The following is a 17,048-nucleotide window of genomic DNA, read 5'->3' as shown; positions in this document are numbered from 1 at the left end:
ATATTTAACTTAACTATGTGATGTATAGAACACTTAACTGTGTGCAGAGAAAATTTAAATATATGCAGAGAAGATTTAATTGTGTATAGAGAACACCTAACTGTGTGATGCACACAATTAAATGTTCTTTGTATACAATTAAGTCTTCTCTGCACACACTTAATTGTGTGATGCAGAGAACACTTAATTGTGTACAAAGAAGATTTAAGTGTGTGAAGAGAAAATTTAATTGTGTATAAAGAACACCTAACTGTGTGATGCACACAGTTAAATATTCTCTGTACACACTTAACTGTGTGATGTAGAGAATATTTAACTGTGTGCAGAGAAGATTTAATTCTGTTCAGAAAATACTTAACTGTGTGATGCACACGATTAAGTGCTATCTGTACGCAGTTAAGTATTTTCCGTATACAATTAAGTCTGTGTGCAGGGAAGACTTAATTGTGCACATAGAATACTTAATGGTCTTTTTTTTTTCTTTCCTTTTTCTTCCTTTTCTTTCCTTCTCTTCTTTTTCTTTCCTTTTCTTCCTTTTTCTTTCCTTTTCTTCCTTTTTCTTTCCTTCTCTCCTTTTTCTTTCCTTTTCTTCCTTTTTCTTTTCTTTTCTTCTTTTTCTTTCCTTTTTCTTCTTTTTCTTTCTTTTTTCTTCTTTTTCTTTCCTTTTTCTTCTTTTTTTTCGTTTCATTTTTTTTCTTTTTTCTTCTTTTTCTTCTTTTCTTTTTCTTCTTTTCTTTTGTCTTTTCTTCCACTGTATCTACCAATATCAAGAAAAGAAAAGAAAAATGGAAGAAAAGGAAAGAAAAAGAATAAAAAGAAAAGAAAAAGAAGAGAAGGAAAGAAAAAGAAGAGCAGAAAAGAAAAAGAAAAAAAGAAGAAAAAAAAATATTGAGTGAGTGGCAGTTAGGTTAGTAAGCTTGGTATACAAGTAATATAGCATGGTTAACTTAATTGTGTGCAGAGAAACCATACCTATGTGCAGGAATAGTAAACTGTGTGCACAGAATAGAAAACTGTATTTCGAAGTTAATTCAGTATGTACCATAGTTAGTTAAGTGTGTTTCAAGTTTAATCGACTATGCGCCATGCTATGGTAAGACTTGGCTCACAAGAACAACCTATATTAAGTGTCTACCACATCATTATATTCGAAACATTCTACAAAAATTAGATTGTTTAACTTAACTGTGCGCAGAGAAACCATACCTGTGTGCAGGAAACGGTAATTGTATGCACAGAACAGAAAATTGTGTTTCAGGGTTAATTAAGTGTGTGTATTAGTTAATTAAGTGTGTTTCAAGCTTAATCGACTATGCGCCATGTTAGGATAAGTCTTGGTTCATAAGAACAACCTATATTAAGTGTTTACCACGTCGTTGTAACTGATTCGAAATATTCTACCAAAATTAGATAGCTTAACTAAACTGTGTGTACAAAAACTATATCTATGTGCAGAGAACGGTAAACTGTGTGCATAAAACAGAAAACTGTGCCAGGCTATATTAAGTGTTAAAACATTGATTAATTGTGTGCCAAGCTTACTTAAATGTGTGTTATACTATATTACCTGTGTATCAAGCTTACTAACCTAACTGCCACTCACTCATTATTTTCCTTTTTTTCTTCTTTTCGTTTCTTCTTTTTCTTTCATTTCTTTCTTTTTTTTCTTTTTCTTTCCTTTTTCTTCTCCTTTTTTTTCTTTTCTTTTTTCTTTTTCTTTCCTTTTTCTTCTTTTTTCTTCTTCTTTTTCTTTCCTTCTCTTCCTTTTCTTTCCTTTTCTTTTCTTCTTTTTCTTTCCTTCTCTTCTTTTTCTTTCCTTTTTCTTCTTCTTTTTTTTCTTTTCTTTTTTTCTTTTTATTTCCTTTTTTCTTTTTCTTTCCTTTTTCTTTCCTTTTTCTTTCCTTTTCTTCCTTTCTCTTTCCTTTTTCTTCTTTTTCTTTACTTTTTCTTCTTTTTTTTTCTTTTTCTTCTTTATACCTTTTTTTCCTTTTTCTTCTTTTTCTTTCCTTCTCTTCTTTTTCTTTCCTTTTTCTTCTCCTCTTTTTCTTTTCTTTTCCTTTCCTTTTTCTTCTTTTTCTTTCCTTTTCTTCCTTTTTCTTTCCTTTTTCTTCTTTCTCTTTCCTTTTTCTTCTTCTTTTCTTTTCTTCTTTTTCTTTCCTTCTCTTCTTTTTTCTTTCCTTTTTTTCTTTTCTTTTTTTCTTCCTTTCGTTCATTCATATATATATATATATATATATATGCATGTATTTATTTATTTATGTCCCTTTCTTTCTTTTTTTCTTCTTTTCTTTTTTTTCTTTTTTTTCCTTTTCTTCTTTTTTTCTTTTTTTTCTTTTTTTTCTTTTTTTTTCTTCTCTTCTTCCCTTCTTCTTTCTTCTTTCTTCTCCTCCCGCAACGTCGCCAGCGTCGAAAGGGGGCCGGGCCATGGCGGGCACAGGAGGGGGGCACGGAAAGGGGCCGGGCCGCGGCCGCTGGCCCGCAGAGAATTCTTCTCCTCCCGCGAGGCCGTCAGCACCGGAAAGGGGCTGGGCCGCGGTGGACGCGGGAGAAGGGGGGTCGTGGCCGGCGACGGACACAGGACGCCACGGCCGCCCTTCTCCCTCTTCTTCGGCGCCTCCCCACCGTGGGGTAAGGGCGGGGGTATTCTCGGTGGCGCAGCAAAGCGAGGGGGCTCGGAAGGGGGCTGGGACGGGGGTATTTCCGACGGCGTGGCCACGGTAGGAGGCTCGGGAGGGGTCGGGCCGTGGCTGGCGCCGACTGTGGCGGGCTCGACCCCTTTTTTTTTCTCTTCTCCGGTGGGATGGAAGATAAAGAAATAGGAATTAAAATATTCTTTGAGGGCATTTTCATCTCATAATAAAGTATTAAAATTTGGCTGGACTGATTGTTAAACAACCAGTCAACAAGGATTAAACGTTAGAGAACGGTCAATAAATGTACTGGTGATTAATTACCCCTTTTTTTTCTTCATAAAAATTTGGCATGTACAATGCAAGTGTCTAATAATAAAGGGATATTATTAAATTTAAGAAAATAAAAAAATAGTTTTTAAATTTAAGAAGTACGAAAAATAAAAAAAATAATTTTTAAATTTAAGAAGAGAAAAGGAAGGATATTATGGTGGGAGGAGGCTATATGTTATAATTCCCTACCAATTAGGTTTCTTCTCATCTTTCTCTTTGTAATTAAATGTAGTTGCTTAACTAGCCACCTTCCTTTCAAAAGAAAATGCAATTAAGAAAAGAAAAGAACACCTTGGAAGTCAAAATGGCAGGTCCTATTTTCGGTCCATTGCTGGGCAGTTATCACCAGATGGTTTGATAGTAGCACATTAAGATAGAGAGAGATCAAGTAAACACTTGTTCAAACTAGAATTTATCTCAGTAGATGCATTTTTTAACCAATAAGATAATTGATTGGAGAGGTGCCATTGATAAATATTTAAATTTGCAGACCAGTTGGAATCCAGTTTTGACAGCTCCAATCAAAGAGTCAGATCTGATGAAATGGAGGAGCTTCCTTACAAATGGAAACTATTCTTCCTTGTATCCTTACATATGGAAACTATTATCCCCAATGAACTTTAGGAGGTTCCCAAGACTACGCAGGTGATGATCTCCAGGCAGCTACTTTGTGATCATAATCTTATACAAACTGCAAAATGATTTCCATGATTTTCAATAGAATGTAATATTCATTGAGGATCCACCCCAGAATCGATTTCTCATGTCACATTTCTGAACTCACTAACCTAGAATTTTCCATCCCCATCCATCCATCACAAGAAGGTTGAATTTTAAGAGACAAAACATGTTAATCATAATACTTTCTCAAACTCGGAGATCCATAAATCGGTTTTCAGATGCACATAAATATAATAAATTAATTCACAAGTTCAAAAATTTCCTGTAATATTATGGAAATTTTGTTCCCCTGGGAGATCTTTTAATTTATTCAGCAAATGGCATGATAATATTTATCAAACTACATTGTTAAGATGGCACAGGTAGCTGGATACAAAATCCAAGGGTCTATATAGCTCTACTACAAATCTTATATTTGAGGCCTTGTCTGAACTATATAAATCTCCCCATCCTTCACCACACCTTCTATGTCCTGGGCAGAACCAAAAATGTGTTCAACTATCTTTCCAGCCTCTGCAATTCTCTGGAATATTGACCGTTGGTAGGATTTATCCCAGATAAGTGGATCAAATGAGTAGTCCAGAACAACCTTCTCCATTTTATTGATGGTTACGCTGCCACGAGTGAAAATATAAAACATGAAGAACATGGCATTCTAACTCAAGGACTAAAAGTAAGATATTTTGTAAATGAAATTTCTATTTCTATTTGCTTATAGTTTATCCTTTGCGCAAACTCATGGAAGAAGTTAACAGAAAACAAGAGAGAAATGGCATGTAAAAGATTTGATGAACCTGTCGTAAAGTCCTGCACCAGCATATCCTTCCAAGTCTTCCCCATTGGAGTCTGATCTGAATATTAGTGATTTTTTGATAAACATGCCTACAGGTTTGCTAGGATAACTGATGATCTGGAAGGAAAGATGCTTGTTAAAACAAGATATTAATTTGCATCATAGCAAGTCGTAGATACATAACCTCTCAAACATTCAAAAATTCTAGAATAGTTTAATCTGATTTTTTTTTTCCAATTCCAGCAATAGTAGGTGGCCAACATGCATGCACTATGGAGAACTATCTGATTCAAAGAATGATTTTCATGGCTGCGATGGTCTATAAAGTTAATAACATCTATCCAAAATGCGACAGAACATAAATTGGGTTGCCGTGAGCTGCCACCATATGTGTATCTTATTATTCATGCAGGCAAATTTAATAGAAACCTCCAATACAGTAGTAAAGAAAAGTAAGAGAGACAAAGTCAGTACACAGGATTGTAAAGGTTGGTGATCCTGCAAATTCAAGGTTTTGAAGTCACCATAATCCCTTCCATGAAGGTCAATTTTGGCACCTGCTCAACCCATTGATGAGATGTCTCCCTTGCTTCTTAGAAGTTGCTAAGGAAAGAAATGAAAGAAAGCAAGAAGCAGAGATAGGTGGAGACCCCTGCTTCCCCCATCTCCAAGTTCTGGGATACCTTCATCCACAAAAATGATCTCTGAAATCCTGAAAATTTTGGGATTGTGGGATGTATGGACCGCCACAAGCCCTTGGATCTTGTTGTCCATTCATGTCATCTCTTCATGCCTTATTTGTCAAATGGGAGATACGAGGTATCACATGGATGAAAGACTGCAAAGGAATGCAGAATCTCATATATGAATGAGTCTAACTACAACTCAACTATCTTCACCACCTTCAGCATATCAATTCAATTGTTTCTCCTGTTCATTATGTAAATCCCAATACCTAAATGGGAATCAAAAACACCCTCCTGTTCCAATTTTGCGAGGAAGGAGTTTGAATTAGTGAGTTTGTTAGTTTAGATAATTTATGCATCAGTTATACTAGTCATGTTATAAATGGAAATTCACAATGGATCTATAACTTGACCAACCAAAAGCAGTATTATGTCTACACTTCCACTTCAGAATTTTAGTTGGAAATTTAAGTTAATGGAACATTCCTCCGCAAAACATGATGACATCACTTTTCATTTATCTAGCTAAAAGTGCCTACTGTTACTCAGAGTCTTGATTATTGTATTGAACTGTAGGATGATATATAACAATCTTGCTTTGATACTTTTCCCACAAATGCTTGATGTGCATTAGTATCATCATGTCAGGTTTTCTGAGAAGATTCTTTTGAAGGCTTGACACCAGATAGACCATAAGTTATGGGATGACAAATTTCATATTTGATAATTTTGAGAATCTTCTTTTTCATAAGGATATTTTGAAAGTTGAGAATACCACTTCATCAAACAAGTCAAAAGAAAATCTACAATGTCATAATAAGGTCTGGTTTTGTTTGCCTATCCATAAAGTATGAGAGCATTAGCTGATAGAGCATGCAAATGTTGTTATCTTACACTCGGAGATTGTAGTGCAGACTTCTTGGTAATAAAGCTCATAGCCCGTCCTGGATATGCACCCACCAATGTTTCTCCCAAGCCCTTTACAATCTTTTTTTCAACAAAAGAGTAAATAATTAAATGTCCATTTGCAAAGAATATTTCAACGAGTTCTTTTACATGCTTACCTCCGTATAGATCTCTGAGGGGTTTCCAGAAATGGGATTTCTTGTATGGCTTACGAAAGCATAATCAGCATTGACTACTTCTTGAACCAATACAGCCATACAGAGGTCATCATGTTTCAATTTAGCTTTTCTGCAACTAACATATGCTCTTTCATTCCACTTTGAGGCCCAAACCTGAAAAGTGCCATGAAAGTAATTAATCATATCTATTGCATTTTGATAATGCCTGTAAAGCTTATTTGTTAAATTCACTTTCACTCCAACTTTGGGAAGTAAAGTACATTCACAAAGTAGAAACTAATGATTTTTGAAAATTAAAAAAGAACATCTATTTTCGTATCATGAGTGACTTCAAATTCTTGTAGAAGACTGCTATAATATATATGAGACAGACCACAACAGAAATTTTCATTGATATGTATTCCAACGAAAACCCTTGGTTAACACCAAAACCTTAACAGTTTGGAACAATCACATAAGCAATTTTATGGATAATACGATATCTTGTGTGCACACAAGTGGTTTTGAAATCCATGAAATTCTGCAATGCATACATAAGTAGGAGAATGTTTAATTCATGACTTGTAATCAGTTATCAATCATTCTTCTCCTTTTTGATGACAACGGATAATGGAGTCCCAGTACTGACATAACATCCATTACATACCCTATGGTTGCAACTTTAAAGACTCACTGGGTGGAAATGAGTAAACTAGAGATGGCATAGAAGTTGGATAAATTAAGAACAAAGTGATGAAGGATCATTAGAGATAGTAGTAACATCACAGTTAGCCCTTAATAAAAACTACTGATGAATAAGTCCTCAAATCCAAACAGCTGGGACAAGGGTTGCCGAATATTGTTATTATGATTATGGTACCTTTGAGTGGATCATGTCTGAGGTCACGTGCAGTAGTAGAATTAAACACTGAATCTGATGCTCACATACAGAAAGTACATGAACCATTAAAATTGTGTGACAGAGCAAGATTAAGTTAAGAATTAGAGAAAGGCACAACATGAACTCAATTATTCAGACACCAGAGAAAGCATACTAGAGAGGGTTGAGAAAGGCACGGGCTAATAAAAATGGAAGAGAATGTATTATTTTGTGTCTCTGATGTGCAATGGATATCCATTATGAGTCAGCTTGTATGAAAAATGTAGATTCACTTAGTTTTTCCTCATTAACTTGTATTTCTAAATTTGTGAGCTCTGCTAAAAGTCCTTGCAGTTTCTTTCTTTAGGTCTTTTGTAGGTTTTACAGTAAATTGAAAGATAAATTGTAAAGATCTTTGAACACATTCCTACATTTTGTCCCTTTCTTTTCTTTCTTTTTCAGTACATGCTTTTTTCCCTTCTCTGTTTCTTTTGTTATGTTGCTGTTATCATCATTATCAACATATAATTGCATCCAAGAAAAAAGTGTCCTTTGACATGTCATTTACTAAAATGGAATATATCCTCTCCTTCAAAGGTCAGAAAATATTGTCCCCCATGAAATAACAAAACAACCATTTGATTAGAAGTGCCAGCAAATAGAAAAAGAGGAAGAAGTCTTCTACGAAAAAAAATTATGCAAAAGTTATTCAAAGGCTGGAAAAAGTTATTACCTATGGAGCTATCATTATATCTACCATTTTTGGATTTGACTATTGGACCTGCAAATCCTACTTTGTCAAGCCCAAGAAACTACTTTGACAAGAGAAAGAATGGTGCATATAGAATTTAGCTAGGTAAAGGTTTTTGACTGTAGATTCATGATTGAGGCCAGAGAACCTGATCCTGCAGGATTCTCGTTATTTTTATTTTTTTGACTTGAAAACATATAGGAAAGATAGATCTGAAATATTCAAGGAACTAGATAGATTGATTTGTTACTATTTCATGATTCTCAGGGTGCATATCTCTAACCTACAATAGGTATTTTGCGTCAATCTGTCATTAAATTCCTGTTGAATAAACGTATACAAGAGATTAATGCTCTGATACAGCTAAAGCTAATGGCCATATTAATGATGCTTCAAGAAGTGCAAACATAGAGGCTAGACAGCATTGGTAGCTCTTATGGATGCTCACGAAATGGTTGGTATCATCAAGCATGGAAAGGACCGAACATTGGTTCCATACAAGTGTCATCCCATTGGATCCTATTCTTCCATGTATCTAATGATGTGGAGGTTCAGTAAGTGAAAATAACTTATAGTAGAACCACTGGCTGGTTGGTGAAAGAGAGTAGAACTACAGGTTTATACACATTTTTAAAAAATAAACTTTATTAAAAATAAACACATAGAAATGATTTCAAGTTCTCGTTTGTACATATCTTACCTAACTACTATGCCAAGAGGTCACCAGAATGGTACAGGCATGTGTACCTATGTACCACCTGTTCAATCTGTATTCTTATGCATCAGCTTTGATTGATCTGTATCAAAGAGATATGCACCGGAATGGACGAGTGCTCATAACATATACAGCCTACTTTCACATTTGAAACCCATGCCTAACCATCTTATATATGTTATGCACTACTTTCTTAGTAACTCTAGAAAATTCCTTCAGCATAGTCTCCACTCTCCACCCTTTATTTTCATGAAAATTGCTGAAATCTATTGATGGTAGAAGAAACCTGCAAATGCAAGACAGATTTCCGAATGCAGATCCCCTAGAAAACATTTCATAAGCCTTTTCCCTATTCATAGAACCCAAGAACCTATTTTCGGTCACCTGTTAATAAACCAAGACCCAATAACTCCCTCTTTTCTCTCATCTACCAAGGAACTTCAATCTATCAAGATTTCTATTATTTAGCAGCAAATTCTAAAATCCTTCTTAAAACACTAAACCGTTCGATTTAAGGTCCAATATTGCACATATGCATCCCTAGACCCTAGGGTCTTCCATCAAATCTAAATTAACAATTTAACTTTCAATGATATTACTACAAGATGTGCTTCCCATAGTACAAGAAGTACATGTACAAGAACTATATGTAAGGCACCTAAAAGGAATTGAAAATGCTTAAATATAGTAACATGTCACCTATAATTTTTAATATAATTTTGAGCTCCTTCATGTGAAATATAAATGCGTATTCTTAGCTTATTGAGGACCAGTACTAAGTGGTACTGACTGGCACCTGCCGATACCACTCCAGGACAGTACCAGTGTTGATGTAGGACAAGCTTCCTGCAAGTTTGAGCATTGACGAAATAAGAGGGAATCAAGTTAGGCTCAAACATGGAACAAGCATGAATGACATAGTAGGCATGTATGTACAACATTTCCAAACATTACTAGTGTAAATGTCACAGTCCTAGTTTGTCTTTGTTGGTGTGAGTCGATGTGGCTATTTGAAGCCTTGTAGGAGGCCCAAGCTAAGAGCAGGGATGGAACTTTCTCTATCATCGGACAAGGCTGGAGTCTAGAAATCATAAATGGAGTAGAATTGGTCGCTGTAGTTTGCGCAAGCCCTTTTAAAGAAGTCAAAGCTTTAGTTATGTAGGAACCTAGGCTCTCTATTATTTTGGAAAGGTTGGAGTTCTCTTTGTAATCTAGTAGGAGTAGGAATTCAAAAGCTATAAAAGGAGAGCAAGGCTATTACCATGTAACTGAATTTTTCTATCATCAACATATTATTCCTTCTCTTGTGAATCCAAGAGACTGCAAGCTTGGTTTGTGAGCTACTTTGCAACTTGAGAGGATGGTGCTTTTCTTGAGTTCATCTCATTTGTGCTGTGTCGGGTTTGGACCAGCATTGATGGGTATCGAGGAAAAAAGGGTGGAAGACCCATTTTTCATTTTCTTCTATTCCTGATCCTACCCCCTCTGTATAGTACTGTGCTTGACCGGACCAAATCATTACAGATCCCTGTATTGAGATTTTCAACCTTGGTGCAGATCCTAGGAAAAGATATATGTTGCTTATATACAAGGTAAGGCTCATAGTCATGCACCATAGACATAGCTTGCGAGCCACCACAATCATCATCATCATCAGAATGGTTTTTAACCAGATGAACCTTTTTCTTATTTTGGGTGCTATTAGCTTTTGGTTAAAAAGCAAGGCAAGCAATTGCAAATATTGTGGAGATGGTCTTAGAACATTCAATTTTTAATTGTACTTAAAGAAATGCTATACTTAGAACACTCAATATTGAATGGTTTTTAAAGATATATCATATACTATATTTATATATCACACATAACTGCCTTTATTAGCCAAATAACCAAGGGACAACAAAAGAGTAGAAACTTTATTGGAGATTTCTTGTTTCACTATGGAATGAAAGACCTAGCAAATAACATATATTTGATAAATCAAGGAAAGGATGCAAAGAGAACATACTAGTATCAACTAAATGTAAAAATGGATCAAACTATGATAAAACTTAAACATTATCATAAATAAAAGCTACTGATGCATTGTCAAAGGAGACCTTCTTTATGGCTTGCCATGCTTGGTTCCAGCTTTCTTCACCCTCATCACCAGGCCAACACAATTTTGAACTTCTCATTTTGTATTTAAGTTCACTCATCTGCCATGAATGTCAGATAAATCATTTAGAAAAGCAAGATATATGTTCTCCGTATGAAACTCATTTGGTAAATCATATATGATGTTAACACATAACAGTCCGCCAAAATTTAATCACTTTACCAACCTATGAAAACCAACTGTAACACAGCTTTCTATTCAAAAGTTACTGAAATAAATGGTGACATTAAGCACATTACATCCATCAAGAATTAAAATTTGAGAAGTTTGCAGCTTATATGTAGAACTGATTAATAGCCATCCTCATGGAGATAATTTTGCACTCATCATATTTAATAAAGATATTACAATTAGATGGTTATTTGATGAATTAGACAGGAATTTATCATCAAAATAGAGGTTGCATGACGTTTTTTGGAGAGAATATAAAAGCACTTGTTACAAAATCATGGTTCAAGAGATGTCATATGGTAATTCAAAAATTATTTGCAATTATATGTCATCATTATAACTCAGAAAGAAGTTCAGCGGCGCCTATGCAGTTCCTCCCGCTCTGATAAAATTAGAAAAAAAATGGAGATTTTAATTATTTGGAGAATATAAAATGTAGGTCATAAGACGTGCTATTATACATGTAAATGACTAGTTACTGCAGCAGACATTTTCCTCAATTCTTCATCCAAAACTAACACGTGTTGCCATGTCTCAAAGGCTAAGGCTTCTCAATGTATGGTTAGGTTTCATTTGGTAACACAAGACGATGAAAAAAATGATGTTATTACTGTTTTATCAGTTATTATCTGCTATCACACCTAGTATGGTACCCATTTCATTTAGAATATCATTGTTAGATATCTATAATGATGTCATACTATAATATTAAAAAAATAAAATACTTAAAGATTTTTTGAGAATTTGCAAAATATCAGATTCAACAGAATGTTCCTGATAGGAAGGGTGAATGCTTTGTTATGATATAGAACATTAGCATGGCAGAGGTTAATTTCCAACTGGAAATTACTTGCAGTTGTTTCATGTGTTAGAAAGGTAAACCATACATTATACAAGATGATGCTGTGTCCAAAACCAAATTAGTTTTTCAACATAATGCACAATGTTGGCATGCAGATGCATTCTCATGCATAAGCCTTACATGTGTGTACTAAAAAAACAACTTCATTGTCATAAGGTATATATGTAAAATTAGCGCGCTCCTTGTCTTTTCACATCTTTTACTTTTTTCAGGTTTACTCTTTTTATTTGAATATGATCAAAACAATTGCTTTCAAGTTTTGAGAAGAAACAAGATATTCTCTAGCTACTAAAAAGATGCTCTGAAATTGAACTCCTCCCCATATGGATAACATCGTGTACACACATGCAAAGGATGAGGAATACGTATAAAAACCTGCAAAGTGATCCTGAAAATGAAATAAAAAATTCATTTGAATATTAACTAGAACTAATACTTTAGTAATTAGTATCAACTGATTTTAGTCTATTTAAAGTAAGGCCATTTCTAGCTTTCTAAAACTATGAAATCCCAAGATATTAATGAGAAGCATTATCTGTTCAGCTAAGACTGAGATTTAGTTCTTACTTCTTAGATAAGAAGCTTCATGTCAACTTCAACAATTATTGACTATTAAAAACACAAGCATACAATCACAGCTATATGAAAGTTACCAACTGAAAAGGAGCTTTCATTTCTAATATAGCATCTTGTATCATTTGAAGTTTTGCAATGTCTCCTCCATTTACTAATCCATTGAAGAAAGAAACTTTCTTTGCCAAATCCTGTAAGAAAATAACACAATAGCCTAATTGGAGCAAGTGAAAAATATGTTGGGGAATATCATTGTGGCAACATGAATACTCAAGTTCTGAAAAAACCTAGATGATTGAGTGTCATCATATGTATAGAACTTTCTTACAAAAAAAATCATTATACTGACAAGTGACAACTAACATACTTTACAAATATTTGTAGTTCTACGAAATGCTTATGTTCTCAGATGGAGTAAGTTTTCTCAACAGTCAACAATTTACCTTCCAAACTCTTTCATTTACAATATAGTTCTATAATACTTTCATGATATGAAAAGTTCATCTAATTCTATCCAGGCCTTCCATAAACAAAATCCTGTTTCTAGACAGGTAGCATATTGTGTGTCATAAATATCACGGTATGCAAATGTCATTGAAATGTAATAGTAAATTCTGTGTTTTGTGCTGTTTATGTGCATGTTTTTGTATCTGTGCACCATGGTATGTCAAAATATTCAGTATGTAATATTAAGTAAAGAAGCAGGTTATGTGTATGTATTAGTTTTTGCCAGTGAACCTACACAAACATAGCGTGTCTTGATTTTATGAAACAAAAGTAGAAAAGGTATAATACAAATAGCTCATGTTTGCTAAAGTTATTTATAATAGGTGTAAAAACGTTTAGGGTGAGTCAACCACCTCGACACATGGATAATCAAGTGATCTTCGCAAAGGTGCCTTAGACAATGGAGTAATATCTGCAAACTACAGTGCACATCTGTTTTGGTTCAAGAGCATATTTTGGGCTACAATAATCTGCACTATGTTTTGAACCTAGCAAATATTTATTGCGCTCCAGTTTGCAGGCTTCATTACTGAAGGTTTCATGCTTATCTTCCTCAGTCTACTCCTATACATCTCCTCATGATTTGTAAAGTTAGATGTGGAAGTTTGTTATGTTATGCAATATTTACTTATTACTATCTGCAGGAAACTGCTAAATCAGGAGCCAATGTTGACCCAACCAAATACTAACATATATCAATTCCGAACAGGAAGAAAAAGCCCATTAAAATTCTATCATAGAAAATCACTAAATTGAAATGATCCCCCTTCTCTCTCTGTTTCTCTCCATAATGCTTTGTTCCTTGAAGTTATGATATGAAGAATAAAAAGGCATCCCAGTGCACGAGGTTGGGGAGGGTCATATGTACATAGCCTTACCCCTGCATGCAAAGAGGCTCTTTATAAGTCATAATGGAGCAACCTGTTGTGCCAAGGCCCACCCTCACTATGATTTAAAGAATGTGAGGGAAAAAAAGTCATGAGAGAGAGGGTTTGTGCATAGCTTCCAGTCGATCCTGCTCTGCAACCCTTACCTTCCACTCAAAATATGGGATAAGTTTTTTTTTTCCTTATTCTTAATGCACAACAATCAAATGGGAGAGACACCAAAATGAAATTTTGGATAGGATGATAAAGAAGGAGGAGGATGCCAATCCTGGATTCATCCCATCATCCACCATCCCCCCACCCTCCAAAAAAAAAAAAGAAAAAAATCTAGGCTCCACAACTGGTCAATGGCCACATAGCTACCTTCCTCGAAATATCTTTTCATCAAGGATGCTTGAGCTTAGATACAAGACTATAGCAGAAGTTTTGATGGCGCTTCATTCAAAAAAAGGTGATCTACTAAATTTGGATGTGGACGTACCTTCAAATGATGTTGAAAGTAACAATGTGTATGATAATAACCTGTTTTATGTAAATATAGAAATTTCTAGATTTTCATTCTTGAAACTACAGGATGTCCATCCTTTCAAGGAAAACATGCATCTAATGTTGATAACCAAGTAACTGCAATTATAGGAAAAGCTGAAAGTTATTGTCATCATTATGATGTCTGCTACCATAGCTTCAGACCTCCCCATGGCACTTGATGGATACAAAATACGTAAAGAGTAGTTTAAACTTTAAGCAGTGTATACCAAATGGGTTCCTGTCTCAAATCTGAAAAATACTCAGACTATAGTCTATATAAAGAATAGGACAGTTTTTCCTCAAAGTTATATCTCATTGCATCAAGAAAAATTAGCATTTTTTCAAAGAAATATTACATTTATTGGGCCATTGTAAACTATGAAATAAGAGCTAAAAATGTATGATTTCTCAAGCATTGAACAGTAAACATTTTCTGTTTCCGGATATTGAAGCTAGGCAGTTACCTTGTTAACCTCTGCTGAAATGGAAGCTTCAAACGCTCCAAAAGGAAGAGCAACCGAAATTGGAACTTTTATCCATGATGGGACTCTACCTCTAAGATATTCAATGTTGTTGGATTTAGCACCAACCTACACATTTGATTTTCACTGTGAACAAAATGTCATCATAAATCATATTATTGAATATTTATACTCGTCCCTAGTGGTACAATTAGTGCCACAAAACTTGCCAATAACTCTCTTTCTTTCCAATCTCCAGATTCCAGAAAATAATTCTATTTGGTTAATAGAATTTTTGGGACCAGGAAACATGATATGCTTCACGTCAATTCTTCATGACATCATAACAAATGAAAAAACAATCAGAAAAAATACAGTGAGATATGAACAATGAATAGATAATGGCCAAGAAAGAAATATGCCCATATGTTTGAAAGAAATTTAGAGCAACTGTGTATATAATATGAGTGAGGCCATAGCACACCATCATGCAAATAAATCTTTATCATTTTGAGTTCTAATTACTGTCTTGACCTTGTATATACTTGATGCAGGACAAGCCCAGGGAACATAATAACTGATGTCACACAAATATGATAAAGCCTAACTCAAAATGATGCAAAACCTATGTATGCAAAATTAATAAATGATGCATTCTAAGGCTAACTAAGAATCTGAAATTAAAATCCTGATCTAATTATATGCAGAAATTCAGCTAATAAACATTCCTGACCACATGATTAATGCATGAGAAAGTAATCTATGCATGCATGTGCTGAATTATTCGATGAAAAGCAGATGAGAACAATTAAAATACAAATTAGAGCAAATGAAAACATCAAAGCTACGAAAATTCTGTTGAAAGACGACAAGTGATGGGTCTGAGTTCGCTAGTATTTGAGTGCTGTTGTTGGCTGATGCTATATTTAGGACCAACCTCCAGTAATCACTTATGCCCACAGCAAAGGGAGATACTCTATATTCTATAAGTAGTTTTCATATCTTTATTGACTTTACAAAAGCTAATAAATATTAGGTATATAGGAAGTTAGGAATTAAAATACCATTTCACTGGAGAACTCCTGAGCTGAGATAGCAAATCTGCCACTGAAAGTCTTCTTCTTTAACATCACTCCTTTTGGAGAGAAAGATGCTTTTTGCGGGTAAAAAGAACAAACTGACTTGACTTCACTGCACTAAAAAATAATAGCTTAGACATCAAAAAATAACAAAGTTTCTAGAAAAGATGCAGCAATAACCAAAGCAGCTTGCCTGTATGCTAGGCCCGATGGTGTTGGTCTTACTGAAATTTTCATGCCCTTCTTCAGTTGGAGATCTTGAAGAATATTTTGATCAAAGCATGAAGCAAAACACACCTATAGTATGCAGAAAATCATATCTTCTAATCAAGCAATCATACTAGGACAGTATCTCTTTTAGTACATACATAAAAATAAAATATAAAAAATATTAGATCTGTATCTCAACCCTCAAGTCAAAATAAAGGTCCTTGCATCCCTCGGCTGATGATACTTAATAGTCACATATTTCTAGTATGATACCTTATTATTTCTAGCTCTTATAGAAACATGAGATAGAACATCAGGCATATCTGATGTCAGCACCCCAACAACTCCATCCGGGATCTCTTCCTCACCGGTCACTTTATTTGATATTATAATCGTCGGTCTGTTGAAGACTTTGCTCTGAACATCTATAAGTTTGTTCACACAGTCTATGAAACCACATACTTCCACTGGACTGATAACCTGCCAGCTGCCACAAATATGTAACAATATATTATTGAAGTTTATAAAAGTACATACTGAATAGGAATTATTATTATTAAATATCTAAAAGATAGTTCATCCATCAGACCTTTTACCTTCCCAGGTTTGCTATATTTCGAATTATGGGATTTAGACGATTAACAAGTATTGAGAGAGTTGCTCCAGACCCTGCTCTGATTAACTCCTCCGTGAAATTGACAACCTAAAATACAGAGAGCTCAACTATTCAAATTTCATAACAATAATGAATCATCAGATCATGGACCCAGATCTGGAAACCAGATATACGAATTTCTTAACGACCTAGCAGTAACAATCAAAACTGTTAACCTTTATCCTAAACATATGGATAGGTAACTAAAGAACATATATCAGAATTAAATTGAAAACTTACAGCCCAAGATTCCACTCTAAGCAATTTGCCTAGATATTCTGCACTTGGTTGCATCATTTTCAGGTAATATTGAGCCTTATCAGCAAGTGTCAGCTGTATACGGTCAAGAACAGCTTTTGTATGCAAGGACCACTGCTGATCATGAGGTTTATATGAATCACAGGCACGGTACCAGTCCTTCAATGAA

At 34.7% G+C, this 17,048-nt stretch overlaps 1 protein-coding gene across 2 annotated transcripts in view; it reads right to left on the bottom strand.

Annotated features, from left to right (window-relative positions):
• Nucleotides 1-3,843: 3,843 nt before the first annotated feature.
• Nucleotides 3,844-17,048, bottom strand: part of LOC103717330 (phosphoglucan, water dikinase) — a 33,203-nt gene continuing 19,998 nt past the window's right edge. Inside the window, exons 20-31 of one of the 2 annotated variants that reach the window (XM_089928560.1) lie at nt 16,862-17,038; nt 16,563-16,669; nt 16,240-16,453; nt 15,950-16,053; nt 15,742-15,868; nt 14,681-14,806; nt 12,375-12,485; nt 10,630-10,728; nt 6,188-6,361; nt 6,018-6,110; nt 4,439-4,554; nt 3,844-4,258 (exon numbers count right to left, since the gene is read on the bottom strand). In XM_089928560.1, the coding sequence (XP_089784686.1) occupies nt 4,054-4,258; nt 4,439-4,554; nt 6,018-6,110; nt 6,188-6,361; nt 10,630-10,728; nt 12,375-12,485; nt 14,681-14,806; nt 15,742-15,868; nt 15,950-16,053; nt 16,240-16,453; nt 16,563-16,669; nt 16,862-17,038 (1,653 nt within the window). In that variant the 3' untranslated portion in view covers nt 3,844-4,053. The remainder of the gene's footprint in view (nt 4,259-4,438; nt 4,555-6,017; nt 6,111-6,187; nt 6,362-10,629; nt 10,729-12,374; nt 12,486-14,680; nt 14,807-15,741; nt 15,869-15,949; nt 16,054-16,239; nt 16,454-16,562; nt 16,670-16,861; nt 17,039-17,048) is intronic. The other variant, XM_088714437.2, reaches the window with a different exon arrangement.

Source organism: Phoenix dactylifera, chromosome 18 (assembly GCF_051530095.1).
Source record: "Phoenix dactylifera cultivar Ajwa chromosome 18, Ajwa_hap1_PhDact_Kaust_v1.1, whole genome shotgun sequence".
NCBI classification, from domain to species: Eukaryota; Viridiplantae; Streptophyta; class Magnoliopsida; order Arecales; family Arecaceae; genus Phoenix; species Phoenix dactylifera.
This window is presented reverse-complemented; position numbering and strand designations above follow the sequence as displayed.